We start from the raw sequence: 20,291 nt of genomic DNA on the forward strand, positions 1-20,291 counted from the left end.
GGCCACGGGATGAGAAGAAACTGTATCTTAAGGGATGCTATTAAAGGAATGGCCGAGGGAAAGAAAATCCGGGGAAGAAGAAGATTCCAAATGATTGACAACATCAAAATAAATGAGTCCTATGCTGCTACAAAGCAAAGAGCTGAAGATCGAACAGCATGAGGGTGCAAGGAAAGACCTGTCTCTGGGCAGAAAACAATGAACGGATGCATACAGTATAATAAGGTTATGCTGCCAGTTATAAGAAGCCGATAAGAACGGAATACACACTACATAAAGTACGCGTCATTCTTGTCTCTCAAAATTACCCATTTGAAGTCAGCATCACTGGTTGGGGCAGTGTTGCCACGTAAAGAGATTTTCTCTGTGTAAGGAAATTCCGAAATGTTATGCGAAAAGAGAAATTTGATGAAAAGTTCGCGATTTTGGGGAAATCTCAAGCCATCAGACTGATATTAGCACATATTATATTAGGGACCCGTTTTATATCAACATTTTTTTACTGTTACTTCAGATTTCTACTCCTTTGAGCATAAAGAAGCCTATGAGTGTAATTTGTTTATTTGGCTTTGCTTTTCTTCTTCTTCGTTCAATAGCAACGATGAGGATGAATGATGAACTTAAGAAATGGGCGATGAAACACAATTGTACATTCATGCTTGGTTTCGAACCTGGGGCATCTGATCCAATATCGACGAGGCTGGCTGTAAGCACGAATGTGACTAATTTGTTAACATGTTCAGATATATATATATATATATATATATATATATATATATATATATATATGTGTGTGTGTGTGTGTGTGTGTGTGTGTGTCAGAACGAAAATATCACTGCTACAATTTATTATTATTATTTCTTTAGATGAAGAGGAAAATGGGAATTTCCCTTTGCAAAGAGAAATTGTATCCTCAGATTGTGGCAACACTAAGTTGATGTCGTTTTCCAGCACTGTCATTGAACTCCCTAAATATTTCCGGTTTTGTTTACTTGTTTCATTATAACATAAATGAAGGGTGACCCAAAAGTACGGTCACACATCGATATTAAATGTCCTAAAGAAAATTTAAACCTACCTTTGGCGGATACTATCTCTTTGTACGCGTGCATGCAACACTGTTCAGTTATTATAAAAAATAAAGAAAGGAAACACTTTGCATTGAACAAGATTTTTCTGTAAAAATGTGCACCATTGCAGGTGATTAGTAGTAAAAACCCAGAACCAGAAAAATTGCTTGACCTCCAGTTTTAGCAGCAAAAAAAGCATCTTTGCGAGATTTCGAAAAATGGCCGAAGAAAAGCCTTTCTGCATACAGCTAACAGATAACACACACACGCTGTATTTACCGACGCAAATGTTACCTGACACAGGAGTTTCGCTTGCTTCCTCCAACACCTGATACCGGCTTCGCATCCAAGGTAATTACCCTTCTGAGACCACGAGGATCTTCTTTTCGGAACATGGATGAAAAAGCGGTAAGCGTACCCGGGAACCGGTTTGGCTTCATGCATAGTACGTTCGCTGCTCATGCGCTGGGAAGGGATCCTTTGCGCTAATAACCGAATACTGCAACGTTGAAAAGCGACAGTTGCAAAGGATCATGTTTTAAGATTTCTTCACAACTACCCACCCGCCTCCTTTTCTCGGCATTGAGGAGAGAGGCTCAAGAAAGCCAGGTTACAAATTGCTCAATTTCACGAAGCGGAAATCAAAACGGGCAAAAAGTTGATTGAATTTGGTCCTCTAATGATCTCCATTGTTAGAGAGGAGGTTCCACTGAAAAACGAATGATCTAATAGTTATTTGTGCCACGGTGAGGCATTATCGTATGTGACATAAATACATGTCTTCCTTTTCATTATCTGTAATTGGTAGGCCTTCGCAGAGCTAACAAGAATAATGATTTGGCAACACTTCTTCAATTTATTATTCACAATATCTACTTTCCTGGTTGCTTCTCCAGCTTCTTTTCTTGCAGTCAACACCACCAAAGCATGTTAACATAGCATGAATGTATCATAAGATATGTTATTATTTACGAATAATAGTCAATCAATTCTAACACACCACCTTGAGAAATATAACAAGTAACTACTGTACATCCAAGCTTGGTAGGGAAACAGGGCCTTGCCTCTTTCCCAAATTCTGTGATAAATATCTAATTGCAATTCACTGCTACTTTATTTTTGCTGCAATACTTCTGCCCTTTTAACCTCATTCTCCTTAATGTTTTCCATAAGCGTTAACCGGAAAATTGGGGTTCCGAACCCTCTTACCAAGCGACCGTAAGAGACCTGTAATTTCAATATACAGGTTTTGAATTTCTCAGTTGTTACACACTTAAATACTATACAAAAAATATGCTTAGTATTTTCTCAAAGTATTTCTATGGCGTTTAAAAAAAAATGGATTTCAACATTTTCATAGAAGCAGAAAAAGTGAATTAAGGTTCATTCAAATTCAGTACGAGAAGCTTAATATTAAATTTGCCGGTGACTATGATCTGTATGCTAGATTACTAGAAATTTGCACTTTTCATTTACACCTTGCTACATGTAGTGGTGGGAAAAAACGAAGACATCAGAAAAGTCAAATTATTGATAACGAAAGATAAATTGTGTGTGTGTCCCGTTCAAATTGAATTAAAAGATAAAGCACGAATTATCATTTTTTCTCATTCCATTATTAGAAGTTACCGTCAACTTTACAATCATCTAACGTTATAATTTAAGAATTGGTCTGTTAATTTACAAAAACGGGACGCAATTTTTTAAAATAAAATTTGAATATTTTATCATGCACAAACATAGCTGATGATTATAAACTGTAGTTTTGTGCACTAAAAAAAAAAATTTTTTTTTAAAAAAAACGAGTTATTAAAATGCCATTAATTTACGTTAACTATGTTCTAGCCGGTAATATTTTAAAATATGTTAGTCATTTTTTTAAGGTAGTCGGATGCCACCGAAAATTGGCGGTTTTAACTGTCATTTCAGCAGTCAATTTTTTTTAGTTCACTTTGAAAAATCGAAGCGTAACAAAAGCTACAATTACACTTCAAGCACTAAGAAGCTTCACAAAATGGAAATTGTAATAAGACGATGTCGCTTCGAACAGGATATTAGCTTCAATTTGCATCGAGGGTCAAAGGGGGTAGATCATGTTTTCTTCTCTTTTTTTCTATTTCCAACGTAATTCGAAAACAATTATTTTTGAAACAAAAGAATTTCTTGCAGAAAATTGAAGTTAATTTCTCTTCTCAATCACCGAAAGGATAACAATGGTAAATCGGTACAATTGACTCCCTTACATTTATTTTTCACCTTATTTGGAACGACTGCCAGTGCCAAGCCATCAGTCTCTTCCCCTTGGATGCCCGGCGACAAGTTTTTCATCCGTTCTCTGGCAAGCGACTGACTCATGCACAAACATATGTACTTACCGAAACGCCCTAGGCACCATCCGAGAGGAAACCTAGCCAGGAAAAGGCACCAAAGGCGATCCAGAAGGCCTCCAGTTCCACACTTACCTGAAATGATAAGAATAACAGCCATTAGGCTAATGGCGACCTCAACATGTCATTACCGTGCATGCAAACTTCCTTGCCTGAGGCGGAAGGACGCTGGGTAATTGCATAATTCGTGGCAAAAATTATTTGATTCCAGGTTTTTGCGAAGCAGCTGATTCTGGTGCTGGGCCAGGCTGTACGTGGAATTTAAATGAGAATATGAAAGGTCTTTGAAACCTTTAAGGGAAATGCACTCAACCTTCCGAATGAAAGGTCGTCTCTGAAGTTCAAAATTGCTCTCCTAACATATTGGTTGAACACGACGGTCGTGGTCCACAGGTGACTGACCACATAGTGTGATAAGGCAAGTTGTTTTTTAGACTGGAGGTAACTGTACGAGGGTTCTCATTCAATATCGAGCATCATTATCATCTGTGTGTGTGCTTTCAGGATATTATATACGACATGGAATGTTTCTTTGCAGCAAACAAATATAATTTTTACAATTTGCAATTTTTAGTACGGTAGGTGCATGTCAGCATGGCGCCCACCCAGCGTCGTATAAAGTGGGTACCTGGAGGAAACTCTGGGGGGTAAAGGAGGCTAGGGGCGTGGTGGTGATCACATCACCCGCACCTTCGGCCGTGATCAAGAAAGTGTGGGGCCCGAACTCCACACCCCCTATACGCCTTCATGGCGTGGTGCAAAGCACAGGGGCACTTTACTTTTTTTTTAGGTGCATGTCAGACAGAGTAATTATTCATTAATTTATTTGAAATATAAGCCCTTTCTTCAAGAATGCCAATAATACGTGCAAATATTTTTGTACACGCATTACATTTGTATCTGCCTTAAATCTAAATTTTAAGGGTAGGTAAGAGAAAAGTTATCGCTAAACACACACTAAAGCTCAATGAATTTTCAGCATTTGCCACAGGATTCTCAGTTAAATTCCACTGAACAACAATATAAATCACGCACTCAAAAGCTTTTTATCTATCCATATACAGAATATACAAAAATCAAGTCTTGTTTCCCCAACATTTATTTTGTTTACCCCAAGTATTATCAATATAAGGTGTCGCTACATTGTTATAAATCGTCAATGGTTACTTCGCATCCTATCATTAACTAGGTAAGTAATTCGTTGGTATTTCTAAACAAGAAGGTTTGCTTCCACATCAATATATGTTTTCTACTTGTCACTTTATTGAGCAACATAAATTTCCTTTAGGTCCACCTTGATAGTATTCCAGCTTATAGGTCTCTTACTATCAGGTCGTCCAACAAGGATCCTACAAATTAAGGTCTTCTCTATTTAATTATTTTAATAACATGAGGAAATCAATGTAGTTTATGCAGTTTAGCATTAAGTGATGTACATTCTCCTCTTGAAATATTTCCTATAATTTACCACTTTCAATACAGTACGATAAAAACAAGTTATGGCCAATAAAGAAGTAGTTTTTCCCATATAACTCGAATACTTCTATTTGATTTCCCGACAGTACACTCCACAAATCGCGGTCACAACTCTGTGATCAAGAAATTCTTCTACCATGAGATGAGATATCACGAAGAGAATTACGACACTGACGGAAATACTTCATTGCAGTTAGGTTGCGCAACCCCCATATTTCAAGTACCAAAAGTCTATGTGTGATTACTGTATACAGAAATACTCTTAAAAAAAAGAGGAAAAACTATTATTGGAAGGAAATAGCGAAAATGTGTACTTTTCTTAGTTTATAATTGATTAGAATGATGAGCCGAAATGAGAAAAAAGTTAACATTCAGCAACAAAGAATTTGTTAAAGATAAAATCTCAACACTCTAGGAGACAAGTAAGGGTGGGTATCTGGGTGAATGCTCACTTGGGAACCAACCCAGTGATTTCACTTCCGCCCGAATACCGTAAGGGCACTTACATACGTTTCCTCAGAACCTGACGAACAACTCTGAAGGGTGCACAGTTACATCAATTGATGTGTGCTGCCCGGGGATCAGATAAGGAACGTTCCTTAAACACAAGGTCTCAAGAAATCAGCAACCTTTGACTTGACACGAACCCAAATAGTTCTTCGGAGGATCCATCCATCATAGTGATTTCTGCACCTATGCTCCGGCGGGTTGACCAAAGCGACGGCGTACATAAATCCAACGCGTAATGACCTTCGCGGTCTCCACCTATTTCCAAGCGAGATGCAAAATACTCCTGCCGACAATAAACACCGGGCGAGAAAACTCGGCGTGTTATTTGGAGATAAGTATCCGCAATTACTGCAAACGCGGGTTTAAGAGGGTTGCGTTATTTAAACGAGATACCTGAGCACTATTTATTAATGCGAAGCACCACACGAAAAGGCTGAAGTGTGTAATTCAGAAAAAGTGCAATGAACTCAGGCGTTCTTACATCGTGAACAACTGTCTCTCTCGAGCTCTATAGTACATCTGCGTTACTCAACACCCTACCACGGAAACTGAATCGCTGCTATGACTCTGATTTTATTTGCCACATTTGGCTAATCGCGACGATGGGGATGAATGGTAATAATATGAAATGGATGAAAGGATAATCAGAAACAAATATGTACAACACAAGTTCCACAGAGGAGTCCAGACGCCAGAGCCTCGTTAGTCTGCAAGAATGCAGTTCAGGGTATACTATGTGGTAGAGAAGTTGTCACTCGATTGCCTTGTGAAAAGACCACTCCTCACTTCCAGATTTTAGACGGAAGAAACGATGGTCAGTTCTTACAATACTAATCAACCCTCTGCCATTCTTAAACGTGAAAGTTTATTGCTTTATTTAGTTTATTTAATGCCGCATTTCTTCCAATTTCGGACAATCGCGACGATGGGGATAATGGTAATAAGATAAAGTAGATGAAGGGGCAATCACAAACATATATGGACGACACAACGCAAACTCCACTGAGTATTATACTGACTGAGTCCAGGCGCCAGAGCCTCGTTGGCCTACAACAATGAAGTCACCGGGGTGTACTAGGCGGAAGTGAGGCGTCATCTCGAAGGGTCACCTCTTACATCCCCGGAAGATTTATTGCTGCAGCAACGTAAGTCTTGCATCTGCAAATAGGGGAAAATAGAGATGAAGGGGAACGCAGATGGAAGAAGTAGGTTCTGAGTTAGTCGCGACCGTCGAAGCTACTGCTCACGTGCTAACTGGACGACACCAGTCTCAAAATAAGAGTGATAGGTTGCAAGTGGAAGCAGGTTTCATGGAGAGAAAAAAAATAAAAGAAATAATAACAATAAAAATAAAATAATCTAAATTTTCAAACGTGGTAAGGTCTCCGTAGAAGAAAAAAAGAAGAAAAAAAGAGAGCGACGACAAACAATCGAATGCATACAAACGAAATACTGATCTGAAACCAACAGACTAGTTCTACTCGAGCTAGAAGCGACTTCCGCGGCCGAACAGTACGAGTACATGACTACGCACGTAACGTTGTACATTTTTGCGCAGTGAACAAAAAGCATACGAGTACGAAGACCGTGGAAGTAATTTGCAGCTGGTTTTTCCTCAAAATTTACGGCAAAAATCTCTCTGGTCGGTCCTTGCCTCTGCTGAATTAATTGCACCCATTAAAGTTCCCTGCCACCGAGTCACGATGCGGATAACAAAAAGCGATCACCAACAAATTCTTCCTTCCGATAATCATCTCGGCTGTTCTATATCAACCGCCGAGGCATGAGATGCTGCAAGAAGAAAAAAAAAGTTTTCCCAGGATAAAAAGGAGGCGGGGAATGAAGACGCACAGAGAGATTATTCTTGTCCCCCAGTAACCTGTCTCTTGCGGCAATAGCAAATACAAGGAGGAGTTACTTCATGCTGAAAACTTGAAAACAAGGTCAACACGAACATTCGCATACCTGTTTTTGAGTTGCAACCGGCGGGTTTACTTCCTTTGAAAACATCTTTATGTGTACTGTCGCCGTTTTTGTTTCTCTGCTCACGGAAACTAGAGAGATGGGAAATTATAATGAAATTTCTACCTCGCAGAGTATTTTCTACCCTACACATGGAGAAGCATAATTGCTGTAATTAATGACAAGATTTGCAGGGAAGATACTTAATAAATTTAATTCAGAAATAAAAAGCGAAATGTTTGCCAAGAATGTAAGACTTGCTCCAGAATAATGCGAGGACAGGTTTCTTCGTAATCAGCTCACAATGTGTACCTTGATTCGTAAAAACTTCATATCTATCAGGAACAAGACATCGCTGCTGAATCAAAAAGTTTGAATTTGAATTTAAAATTTTGGGTGGTCCCGTATAATGGACCAGTCACATTATACGGGGTCCAGCCCTTACCATAATAAATAACTGTAATGTCGTGCTACTAAAATACTAACATGTTCTGACTTTCATTAAAAGCTGAGGCTGTAAAGGGACACTCAGCACACACAAGGACAAAAAGCAGGACAACACACACACAAAATTATACTGGCCACAGTGCCAGTCGCCATAGCCTCGTTCGTCTGAAAATTGCAGTCCAGGGTGTACTACGTGGAAGTGAGGTTGACAATTGGGTGTACTACATCGAAGGTCCCCCCTTACACCCCTGAATCAAAAAGTCTCCGCCCAGATTGAAACGAGGAATACAAACACGTCTTATGACTTAGTCGAATATTGGGGAGGGGCATTGCGCATCAACTCGAATTCGCAACTTGGTAATTCACCTTTCAGCATGGCCACTCTACGACCGATTTTCAAGGCGAACTTTCCAAAAATTCAAGCAGATGTTTTCTCTATTTTAACCTTACGTATTACCGCCTCTCACTAACCATACACGTAAACACACAAATATATTAACAATATAAAGGGCCTGTGTGATTCATATATATCCAAAATTCTAATTCAATTAAAAGGTATATAGTAGATATAAATATTTAATTTAATATGCGGAGTTTACGTTTGACATTTCACATCCACAGATTCGAAATGCATCTACAAAAACAAGTCACACATGTTACCGGATATACTAATCTATGAAAAATTGTAGAATTTCACATTCAAATTTAATTAATCAACTTCAAGATATATATTATCTTGAAATAATCTTCCGTCTGTCAAGATAGATTGTTCTGCAAAGGACGCTAACAAAGTAAACTGATTGAGAGAATTTTGTTTTATTTTGTACGAAGCTTTCATTTTCCTTCCTCGATAAAAATAAAAACTGAACTGTGAAAAACTTGCCTCAGGGCATTTATAAATATGTATAAATTCAATGGATTTGGAATAATAAAAGTTGCAATTTTTCACGTCTATGGAGCAAATTCATGCAGAATTCCCGGTGAGTAGCCTTGTCTCCAAAATATCTCATTTTTAAACATTTTTATCATAACATTGAAAGAAAATCCAGTTTTTCAGCCACGCAGATATCTTTGTAATAAATACAAAGCACGAAATAAAAATAGGTCGAATGCTATCGGCTCTTCCTTGCCTTTCTCATGAACTTCTACATTGTCTGCCTACAAACCTACACTTATCTGCTTAGCTTCTCTCAGACTTAACACTGCCTTGACCTTTTCCGAATTCTCACGATCTTCCACGGAGCAAATCACAAATTAACATGCAGCAAATGTGGAAAAACAACGTTCAAAAAACAACACGCCAAGAATCCAACGGAACGTGTGCGGAACACCTCAATATGCCACCCTTGATATATCCGCCGCTTCGGCAGCACGACGCACAATTACACATTCATGAATTCACAGAATAGGCTTGTAGAACAAACAAACTGGGTAACACCACTGACACAACATATGCTAGATTTGTTTCAAAACGAGGAGGAACAGTTGCCGACATATGTCGAGGAAAGTTTTTTAAGAAAGAACAAAAGGATGCAATAACATGCATTAAACCAACGGATTTTTTCCCCTCCAGAAAATATATATTTAATTCAAAGCTGAGAAAATCACGAAATGGAAAACAGTAATACAATTCCCAGGCTCTTATGAGAAACAGGTTTGTTACAGCAGACATGGTAATGTTACTCTTTGTAACGGGACACCTCACGAAGCTCTCCAAACGACCAAAACGAACACGAGACACCGTTTCAATCCGTCGAAAGAAAGCATTTTTCCCAGTCCTGGAATGCGATATCGATGGGCATTTCTGACATACGACATGGAAAGGGAATCTTATTCGTACCACACTCACGCACGGAGGTCATATTTCGTGGAATCCTGTACCTTGTCGGATCGGTTACGTTGTGTTTGGTTTTATTGTGGTCCACTCTCGGCGAATCAAAGTGGTCTCCTTCGGGTCAGTCGAGATCTAGAAATACGTGTTAACTGTAGGCGCATTAGGGTTTTGGTGTATTTAATTATATGCTTACTTAGAAATGTATATTAAGAATCTTGGCAATCTTGTCACCAATGATCTCGACCCAACTCAGTGCTTCTATCGACGAAGTTTTGTTTAGTGTAAATTAGAGATGGATACTTATTTGAATACGAATACATTAAGATGGTTTCTGAATGTCGACTCCTGCAGGTTTCGTTTAACCTAAATCCCGAATCCAGAATGTTTCGTTTTACGGAAATCTCGAATCCAGAAGGTTTCATTTAATTGAAATCTCAGATTCCAGGTTTCGTTTAACCGAAATCTCGAATCCTGAAGGTTTCGTTTAACTGAAATCTCGAATCCAGATTTGATTTAAACAAAATCTCGAATTCAGCAGCTTTCTTTTAATCATAATCTCCAATCCAGAAGGTTTCGTATAAATGAAATCTCAGAATCCAGAAGGTTTCGTTGAACTGAAATCTCGAGTTCTACAAGTTTAACCTGAAAATCTGAAATCAAGCAGGTCTAGTTAAGCTGAAATCTCAGGTTTTGTTGAACAGAAATCTTGAATTCATCTTTAAAAACTCTTAACAAGCTCACCCCTATTTTTAATTAGTCACCATTTCCTCGCGGTGAACTGTATAATCGGATGGTACTGAGACGAGACTTGGCACCTATATCTTACCCTGGATTCGAACCAACGAACCCTCAATGCGTCTCACGTACACAACAAATACTGAAATAATGATTTCTTATTCCCAAGTGCAGTAAAATTGTAAAATCAAACCCAATAGTATCCGAGAACTGAGAAACTATACTAATTAGACAGGAAGTGAACCAGGCTTCATTTATTATATTTTCTGTTTCCACTTCTGTTTAAAAAACTGCACCTAGGCAGATGCGGAAATCGGATGCACGGAAATATGCCTGAAAAATTATGTCTCTCTCGTACAGTATAATTTAGCCACTTAAATTGTCGAGCGAACTCAGTCATTGCTCCTCTGAACTCACACTTCGTGATAACACAATAAAAAATGCAGAATCTCGAAAGCTGCGGCAGGACACTTCCCGATGCAGGAATCGTGATTGTCTTCGTGCCGCACTAGGAATTCTGGAGGAGAACCGAAATATCTTAGCATGCAAACGTTACTTCCCCGCCCCCTCCTCTTTCTCATAACTATAGTAACGTACAGGTGTCGTAATTACGCAAATGAGAATCTCCCGTTAGCCGACTTCCCCCAGGGTCATTGCCACTCTCTCTTGTTCCAGTATTCTGCAATATGATCACATGTGGATGTGCTTTCTCCGAGGAGACGGTATTATCACAAGTAGCCTGTATGAGCTAATATATTATGTAATTTATGCAAACACGTGCTCAGTGGGCGAATCTGATGACATTCTGTGACATAGTTGAAATCAAAAGGGTACTGGTTGAGATCAGCGGAAGTTGATCGCTATCTCTCGACACAGTTTCCAAATCTTGTTTGCCGACAAACTTTAACGCCCAGACTACAGTTAAATTCAAACTGCTGACGGCTAGAAATGCTGTTAATACAGTTTAGTCCTCTCTTCGCCAGAGAAGAAGACAGGGCTCGACTCCCAGTGAGGGCACGTGTGCAGTGGTTCAGTTTCCAATTTATACCGTAGATCCAATCTGTGCTAATTTATGTCTATTTCAGCATGAACTGCATTTTACAAATGGGCCGTAGAAAGAGCCCATACTGTTTCTTCAGGTGACGAACACACACACTTGACAAAATAACTAAAAAATGATTTTTTCGAACTTTCATCTCTCATCAACCAAAATTCAACTTGGTTTTCTAACGATACACTATACTGTAATACCAGCGGTTTAATGGACGATCCGGGCCTGAATTTAGAAGAGGACTAAAGAAGCTTCAGCCCCAAAACTCCATCTACAAAGTAATTCAAGTAGGAAGACAAGTGGTGGTTTCTAAAAGAGCTGCAAAATGCTGGAAATACCGGAATGTGGCCAAAAATAATAACTAATCATCTGACATAACCTGACCAAATACTTTCAACTAAAATATTAGAACATGTTAGTTGATCATGAAAGTAAATGCACTGTCGCACTTCCTATATCTGCCGAAATGTGAATATTTATCCTACATCCTAACTGATTTTCTAAGTAAAGCAATTCATGTCATTGGAAATTATATATTATTGCATGTTAGCATCTGGAGAGTGCATTTTCACTTAGTTACTTAGAAAATACAACCATGACACTTCTTAATATATATTATTCAATGAAGTCAGAACATTTTCCGTTATTGTATCTACCAATGAACTTTGTCAAATAAATCGGCTGGTGGAAGCCAATTAGGAAGTTAATTTGTTGGTTAAACAACCAGTTGAACACCCTATACATGCTTTAGCAACATGCATTTCTCAACGCCCTGTACACGTATGAATGTAACAGACTCTCCTATTCATAAGAAGTTCTTTTATGTGACCCGTTAGAGCTCTTGCGCATACCGGTTTTTATCACAACAGACGCTGAAACATGCTGTGATTATTCATTATGGGTAAGAAAGGTCTTGTCGCATTGTATGCATGTTCTGAGGACGGATAGAATTTACCGTGTACTTCGAAGTTTAACTTGGAGGGAAGATTCCCAGATCAAGGACTAGGGCACGGAGTACGTCAGAGAAGACTCCAGCTCGATTCTGAGAACCCAATAAATACCGGATGACCACGGAGGGGCCCCTCGAGAGTTGCTTAACAATCCGTTGCGAGGCTTCCAGCATGTCACTAACCAGCACGATACAAGCACGCAAGGTCTTCAGTCGCACTGGGAAAACTGAGCGTTAGGTATTCCTGATAGCTTAGTGGTAAACGCTAAAGTCTTGTAATCATAAGCTTTCGATTTCTGGCGTGGACTCAGACATACGTCTAGAAATATATTTCTGGAGGGGCTTTCAAAAACTCACCAGTGCCTCAAATATAATAATATTAATAATAAATAATAATAATAAATTGTATTATTAAGAATAAGGCCTATTAGTAAAATAATTACATGAAAGAATATATAACTAATAGCACATATTCATTATATAGAATATTTTAACTTATACAAACTTTTTACACAGAAAAATGTATTGTAACGAGGGAATTAATATCAAAATATAGGAAAGTGAAATCCGAGGCGAAGTGGATAGCATAACGTGCTACGAAATCCGAGGTTTCAAATTCGAACCCTGGGTAGGGCACCGTGTTTGCGCAATCATATATTTACAAATAACATAAAAAAACGAAATAATACAAATAAAAGAATGAAATATTTATGTAATAACAATACTATCTTGGTTTCAGCTCATAAAAGGAAAGTTCCTGATTGTTATTTAAATACATGTTGTTATACATTATTAGTATTATAAATAATTATTGAAAACACAGTTATATTCATCCTTATCTTCATGAAGGTGCGGTGAAAATAAGTAAAGTTATTATGCAACAAACAGGAAACAAGTACCTGGGGGACCTTGACCCTCAGAATCCCAACTTAAATTGTAAGCCAAGCCTGTATGTCCATATAGTGGACTAAAAAAACAACTTTACTAATAAACTTTAGACAATTTAAACCGTAATATTACTAAGAAAGGCCTATCCAAGATCGTCAACTACAATATGCGATTGTTAGGTTCCAATCAGAGTGTGTGTTTTGGACTGAATTGGAGTGTACAGAAAATGGAATAGTAGGCAAATTTTACATTTGAGAATTGAAACGGCACAAGAACAATTCCTTTCCCATAGAAACGCACAGGATGTAACAGAAAAGAGAATGAAAACAGCATGAGCAATTTGTATACTATTACATTTTCCGCCAGCTGTACGGTACGTAAAGAAATTTAGGTACATTATCGTAATATCAGATGTGCAGTGTGCCGTAACTGCCTCCTGACAGACTAACGTGGATTTCCAGCCAGACCTCTTCGCAACCCACCACTCTCATGTGTGACGGTTTCCGATACGCTCAGATGCCACGCACGGCATTCTCATTAAAAATATACTCTTAGCTGTATGTGCGCTTGTAGAGTGATGTGCCATGCAACTAATTCATCTCAGTTGTTGATGTGTTCTTTCACCACACCACAATTTCATTTACGGGTGGCGCTAATCTGTCAGGAAGAATGTGTCAGAAGGAGAAATTCCATTCGGAAATCTTTATGTCCTCCCCAGATTATTCGGTTCGCCAAATAACAATCCCCAATAGTATACACGAACCTTTAATAGATCCGAATTTCTGAAGCTACCTGAACATTATGCTTTATATTGGTGTGGAGGGGAGATATTTCGCAAAGGCAGGAAAAGTCACTGCCAGTCTAAGTGCCATGAAAGTCTCCTTGGCATCTAATCCGTTTGGACTACTCGTTTCTTGTAATTGTTGTAGAATTGGGAACAATTACGTTCATTCAAAAATGTCTTGAATCTATTCAGCTTCTACACTGAGACACTTGATGCTCCATAAGAGCCTCCCCGATGGCACAGTAGTAGCGTCGTCGCCTTGTAATGAAGGGTTACCGAGTTCGATACCCGGTGGACGCACATAGTGGTTCGGATGCCACTTTAAACGGTAGGTCCAGTCCCGATTAGCCTTACTGCGCATAAAGTGACTTAAAACACCAAATCAAAGGAATCAAATTAATGCTCCATAAATCTTCCATACACTTTTCCTTTCAAACAATTCAAGGAGAAAATAATAGTGCCATTCATCTTTCACATAACTACGGCAAATCCGAGTACCAAGGCTGAAATACCAAACAATTACGGTCAAGCGTACAGGATATGCGCATAAGATACCTGGTTACACAGAAATTTGCAGCTGCATCGGTAACTGAGCGAGTTGAGTGGGCGATATTATGTGGCCACCACAGGTTCCAGGTTCGAGTCCCTGTTGGACATGTAAACAGAACTGAAAATGTATCGACTCAACAAATATGTTGACTCCAAAAGTACATTAAAGTGCATAAATGCTATTAGGAACTTTTTGTGCATCAAGAAATGTATAAGTGTACATTCCGCATGATGCACTAAAATATGCATCAGACACAATCATCCCAAAGGAACCAAAATTACGCGTTTAAATGCGTCAATTCATGTTCCAAAGGTGTATCAACCTTGATTTGATGAATTTCGAGTTCTGTTGTGCGAGTGTTCCTTCATTAATCTCGTCTAATTACAATCCATGCTCCTCGTTGCGATTAGCCTAGAGAGAAAAGTGACGTAAAAATGACCGAATATTTATATACATTCGACATACAAACAAGCAGCCACGAAACCACCATATGCGAACGTGCACAAACTCAGTTATATTTCCGAAACAATATTCAACAGTAAAAATTTTAGCGCACACGCCCTGCACGCGAACCAATATTATGCATGCATCACACATGCTTACGTAACAACATACCATATTTCCGTACGCGACTCGGTACACACGCACGGGTCAACGTAACCCAATGTTGCATCAAATCCAGTCCGAACGCACGTTTTAGAGAATAAGATCCCGTACACCCTGGAAACGCACAGCGGATATAAACCTCGGCACTTCCTGCTCAACGTCGTGTAGTTCCCACACATGGCTGGTAGCCTACGAAGGTTGTGAAATTCCCTTACATGCATTGTAATGAGCACAAGATTATACGGCCGACAAGGCTAAGTGGAATCGGTTCTTTGCCCTTTGAAGCGCTTGAAACAATACGTTGATCAACGGCCGACGCTGACGTGAGAATGGTGAAGCAGCATGTCTTCTTGCACCCACACACACGCACGGCTTAGGAAGAAAGGGTTGTTAGGAACGCGGGACGTAATTGTTGAAAAGGGAAATTCCTTCCCTAAAACTAAATTGTCTCTGCACGCACAAATTGCTGTGACGCAATGTGTACTTTAGAGGTTCCTTACAAAAGCTTTACAATGCGAAACACCGAACCCCTCCTTCGCTGCGCCCATCTGGTACCATGGTGGCAGGAAATAAGTATTTGTAGCTCCAGACAGGCATTAGGACTACTAGATTGCTGGTTGTTCTATATTAGGCTGTGTTAGATGGTTAATCAGTAAGTCTATTTGATTGATTTGCTTTATTTTACTTCAATTTTCTTCCACTATTTCCGAATCCCGAAGATGAGGATGAGTGATAACATGATGAAGAGGCACTCACAAAGAACACCCATGCCCAGACCGGGATTCGAACTTGGAATACCTGACGTCGTAGCGCGCTGTCATCACCACTCCGCCCCGGAGGTCGGCTTAATCAGCAAGGCTATGTGCGCTATTTGATGGTTTAATGTGGATGACGTAACACTTGAACTATTTTGCATAAGCCAGTTTAACTTGCCATCTGAACACCAATATTTCCTGCGCCTATGATGGAATCTGTACTCGGCGAAAAGAAGGGTAACACACAATAAAGACTGGTACTACAGCTTCGTTAGATCGCAATCGCGAGAAGCATCTCAGTAAACAAAACCAATAAAACACCCTTGCCTTACCCAGAAACCTGACAAAACCACCGTGGCAATTAATTTGCCTTTTATTGGATGGCGAGTGGTCGTTGATAGTTCAATTACCTATTTTATATCTGATTCCGCGAACTCCTTATCGTGGTAGACTCAAAATTATCTCACGATACGATGTCAAAGTGAAAAGCTTAAGTTTCGCCTTCGCAAACTAATCAGTTAGCTTAGGTTACTTGAAAATCCCAACACGAATATAATTTAACATCGCTGCTCCTATCTTGCGCGAGACTAACATCTGACGTCGCAGAGAAAGATCCGCCCGATCAATGCTAATGCGCAGGCATATGCGCAGAAGACAACAATATGCCTTACTGCGCATTCCCCTACACAGCAACAAGATACTGTCCGCAAACAATGTAAGTCCGCTAATTACAGCGAACGCATCTTCTACTGGCGGCTGATCCTGGGAGTTATTTCTATTCCTTCGAGGTAGTGCGCGCTGAAGAGGGTGGTAATCTCAGTTACGAAATGAACGTTGTAGGATGCATATCGGCGTAGCAACTTTGCCAAGTGTAGCACTGCTTTTGCTTGTTGCACCGCCGCTTGTTTGCTTCCACCGCTCAGGAGGATCCATTCGTACCAGTTTCTTTAGCAACCGTTCACAACCGCATGAGAGAGGAAACTGCGCTTACAATAGGCTTGGCAACATGCACTGTCTCCGCTTCTTGTTTGCGACATTCGGCACTTACGATAGTAAATGACGGTCGAACACATTCGAGCTGATCGTTGATTTCCGATAGGTCGTTTAATATGCGGGGATGGGACATAGCTTCAGGATTGAATCCGTAAATGTCTCCGACTTGAGAGTACTCTACTTGTCGCGCAGTTGCTGACAGAGGCAAATTTACAAGCTTGCTGACGAGACGTCAAAGCTCTGTTACATTACTACCTGCCGCATGGAAGGAACCGCATCGCTGAGAGATGGAAGATGCTTCCGAAACGCTGGCCGTCATCTCGTCTTCACACTCCGCTTCACAAGCAAACAAAACATACCCGCTACGGTTCTCCATCTCTCTCTCTTCGGCATCGGTTGGCTTTTTTCTTCCTTCGACTCACGCGGAAGTGCGCAAGGAAAACAACAGTTTCTTTTTCCAGGCAGGATTTTTGCTTGAAAGAAATCTGCGTTCTCCATTTGCCCTTCTCATACGAATGATCACGCATATTCCTCTCCGAGGCAACCGCAAACGAGGAGACACGTTTGACAACTACAAAGGCAGCTGATGATCACACAAATAAAAGCGAAACGGAAACCAATGTAGCATGACGCTATGAACTTCGCTTTCGAAACTAATTTTTCTTCAAGGCAGGGGGAAAAAATATCGTTGAGCGTGCAACAATTCCTAGGACAAATCGACAATTTTCTTTGTGTTCAGTACAATTTATGCACATATAGGCTAACAGTTTAAAATAGGATCCACACAGCAGCACCTGGAATTGAACGGGGAACCACTTGATTACAAGGTGGTGGCGTCTATCCACTACATTATCGACGAGGACGTACATAATAGGGTCCTAGTTGTAATTTTATTTCCTAAAGTTACGGTTGAACAAACAGAAATCAAACCCAAGTGAATTGAAAAAAATAAGAAGTCATAAGGTATTCACGCGAAAATTAAAATTAAGACCTTAGATCAGACCAGCGTTGATATATGCTTCCGAAACATGGACTACATAAAAAAAATAGAGAAAGACATTAGAGACTATCGAGGGACTAAGTGTGAAAACGTTCAATGGGAAAAACGGTTTAATCAGGAACAATGGGAGTTGTATAATAAGAACGGTGATTGAAATGATTAAAGCAGCTAGATCGAGATGGATCTAATCCGGACGAGAATATTCCCTGATGAAACAGGTGGACACAGATAAAAGGGAAGACCAAAGATCAGATGGGTCCATGGCATTAATGAAGGTTGAGTGATGATGAAAGCTGCGAATCGAATTCATTAAACTTACGTAATTTGAATCCTTAATATATCGCCGAATTAAGGTGAAACATGTTACACAAATTGAAAATGAAGCAACACATTACATTTGTGTGAAATTTTACGATTTCTGTGCTACTCGTGATTAGGTCACCGTACAATTACGGTAATATTACATTTCGTCGTGTCCTAACTACTTGGAAGCAAGTTCAATTTTAAAAATTATCAGGAGAGAGGAAATAATGTATAAGTCTTAAAAAGAGTAAGTTAATCGGAGATACGTGACTCCACCTTACTGCTAAGGATTAGAAGTAGAGATACGTCGATCTAACTCCAAGTAGAGAACCTATGAGGAGATTATTTAAACAAAACAAAAAAAAAACTGCATTTTTGGAGTTACGTTCCTCTGGTTCTCATGCAACGATTATTCCTTCCAAGAAGCTGTACTATGGTCGCAAATATATGTTATTAATATTATCATCCTATTGTTATTTTGCTCATGGGGATGCTGGCGAAAGTGTCAGTAACGTCAATAAAAAAAATACAAGTCAATGTCATTGCAGCTAAATCGGCAATCAATTTCCTCAGTCTGCTTGGCCTGATGCAGACCACACACTTTGAAGCAATTAGCGTGGACGTGATTATTCGTCTAAAGTTTCGTCTGAATTGCACGGATCTACGAAATCTCCATTCAGGGCAGTCACCTTTCCGAAGAGATCTTGCGGCTGAAGATTCCCTTGCTAAAAGGCCATGAAATCGAACACCACCACGCCGTCGATGAAACAAAAGAAAAGCGATCAGCATGAAGACACCTCGAAAACTGGCCGTGGCTGCCAAACGTGTCAACGACGTGTCATTCGAACCGCCACGAGTGCAGCAAAACTATGTATAAAGGCGACCACGAGAAGCGAACACGCAAATTCAATTTGCTTCCACAACCTGCTCGGGTCCATCGCCTCTAATTCGTCCTCAGAGCAAGGTCAAGCAAAGCAAATGAGGTGGGAAGACATGATGTAACACTGTTCTGGGAGCTCGAACCTCAATGCGACTACATTCTTCACAGACTGTTGCACTGTGCGAAACAGTAAACAAGGTTTCTTGCTACGAAAAGCTTTAGAGCGAAAGTTCCCAGTTCGGAACGATGAGTTTTGTGCTTTGACACCACCGCATGGTTAGTTCTCCGGTCTTGTACCGCACCACGAGTTGGGAATACCAATGAGCATCGTCCCGGAAGGGAACTAATGAAGGTAGCTCTCCGTATACACATAAACACGCACCATCTGTTCAAGAGCTTGGGGGTACTTCATATATCGCTCCAAGACCAACATTTCATTGCAGTTCGAACTCGCAGAAGGAAAAAAAACCCAAATAATATCCTCCTTGTCTATCATTTCTTCTTGGACGTGACGGGACGATCTGTCCAAGAACTCTTGAATATAAATCTCTTCTGTCAGACCAGAAGCAACACCCAGGCACAGGTGGCACGGTTGATCAATTGACCTGGGTTTCATTCCCTCTGTGCTACCGATACCGTTTACGGGCGTGCGACGCATCGTTAAAATCGTGAGCAACGGGATCTCGACTTGGAAATGCTCCCAATTCATCAAAATGTACTCGGTATCGAATCTGATGGCACACTTTTCCAGTTGTGGCACTGGGCCGTCATCCAAATAATAATTCAAGATAATTTTAAACTCATGCATCTGATACCAAGTAAGATGGCAAGCGTTTCCAAAGAACGTCTAAAAAACTACTTTCCTCTCTGAATACTAAGATGAAAATATCTAGTTAATTAACAGTAAACTCATCCTACCTTACAACCGTGGTCACGTCAAACGTTGGTTACCCTCGGGCATTTAATCTTCCGCTATCAGAAGGAATGTCACTGTTCTTTCGAAACGTCAAGTTCTTCTCAGCTATCATTTCAAGTTACAACACCTCTACTACCAAAATAATAAGGAACTGTCATGTGCGTAGCCTACAGACAGTGGATTAGGAAAAATTCT

The 20,291-nt window shown here is 39.9% G+C and overlaps 2 protein-coding genes across 2 annotated transcripts in view; one reads left to right on the top strand and one right to left on the bottom strand.

Moving 5' to 3' along the window:
• Window positions 1-20,291, bottom strand: part of LOC145981997 (autophagy-related protein 16-1-like) — a 731,341-nt gene that overhangs the window by 470,732 nt on the left and 240,318 nt on the right. Inside the window, exon 9 of the mRNA XM_083115530.1 lies at window positions 3,446-3,532. Coding sequence (XP_082971656.1) covers window positions 3,455-3,532 — 78 coding nt within the window. The 3' untranslated portion in view covers window positions 3,446-3,454. The remainder of the gene's footprint in view (window positions 1-3,445; window positions 3,533-20,291) is intronic.
• The window catches only part of neo (ZP and PAN domain-containing protein neyo), a 127,996-nt gene that overhangs the window by 92,529 nt on the left and 15,176 nt on the right, over window positions 1-20,291 (top strand). The window lies entirely within an intron of this gene.

Source organism: Lepisma saccharinum, chromosome 30 (genome assembly GCF_977018435.1).
Source record: "Lepisma saccharinum chromosome 30, izLepSacc3.1, whole genome shotgun sequence".
Classification (NCBI taxonomy): domain Eukaryota; kingdom Metazoa; phylum Arthropoda; class Insecta; order Zygentoma; family Lepismatidae; genus Lepisma; species Lepisma saccharinum.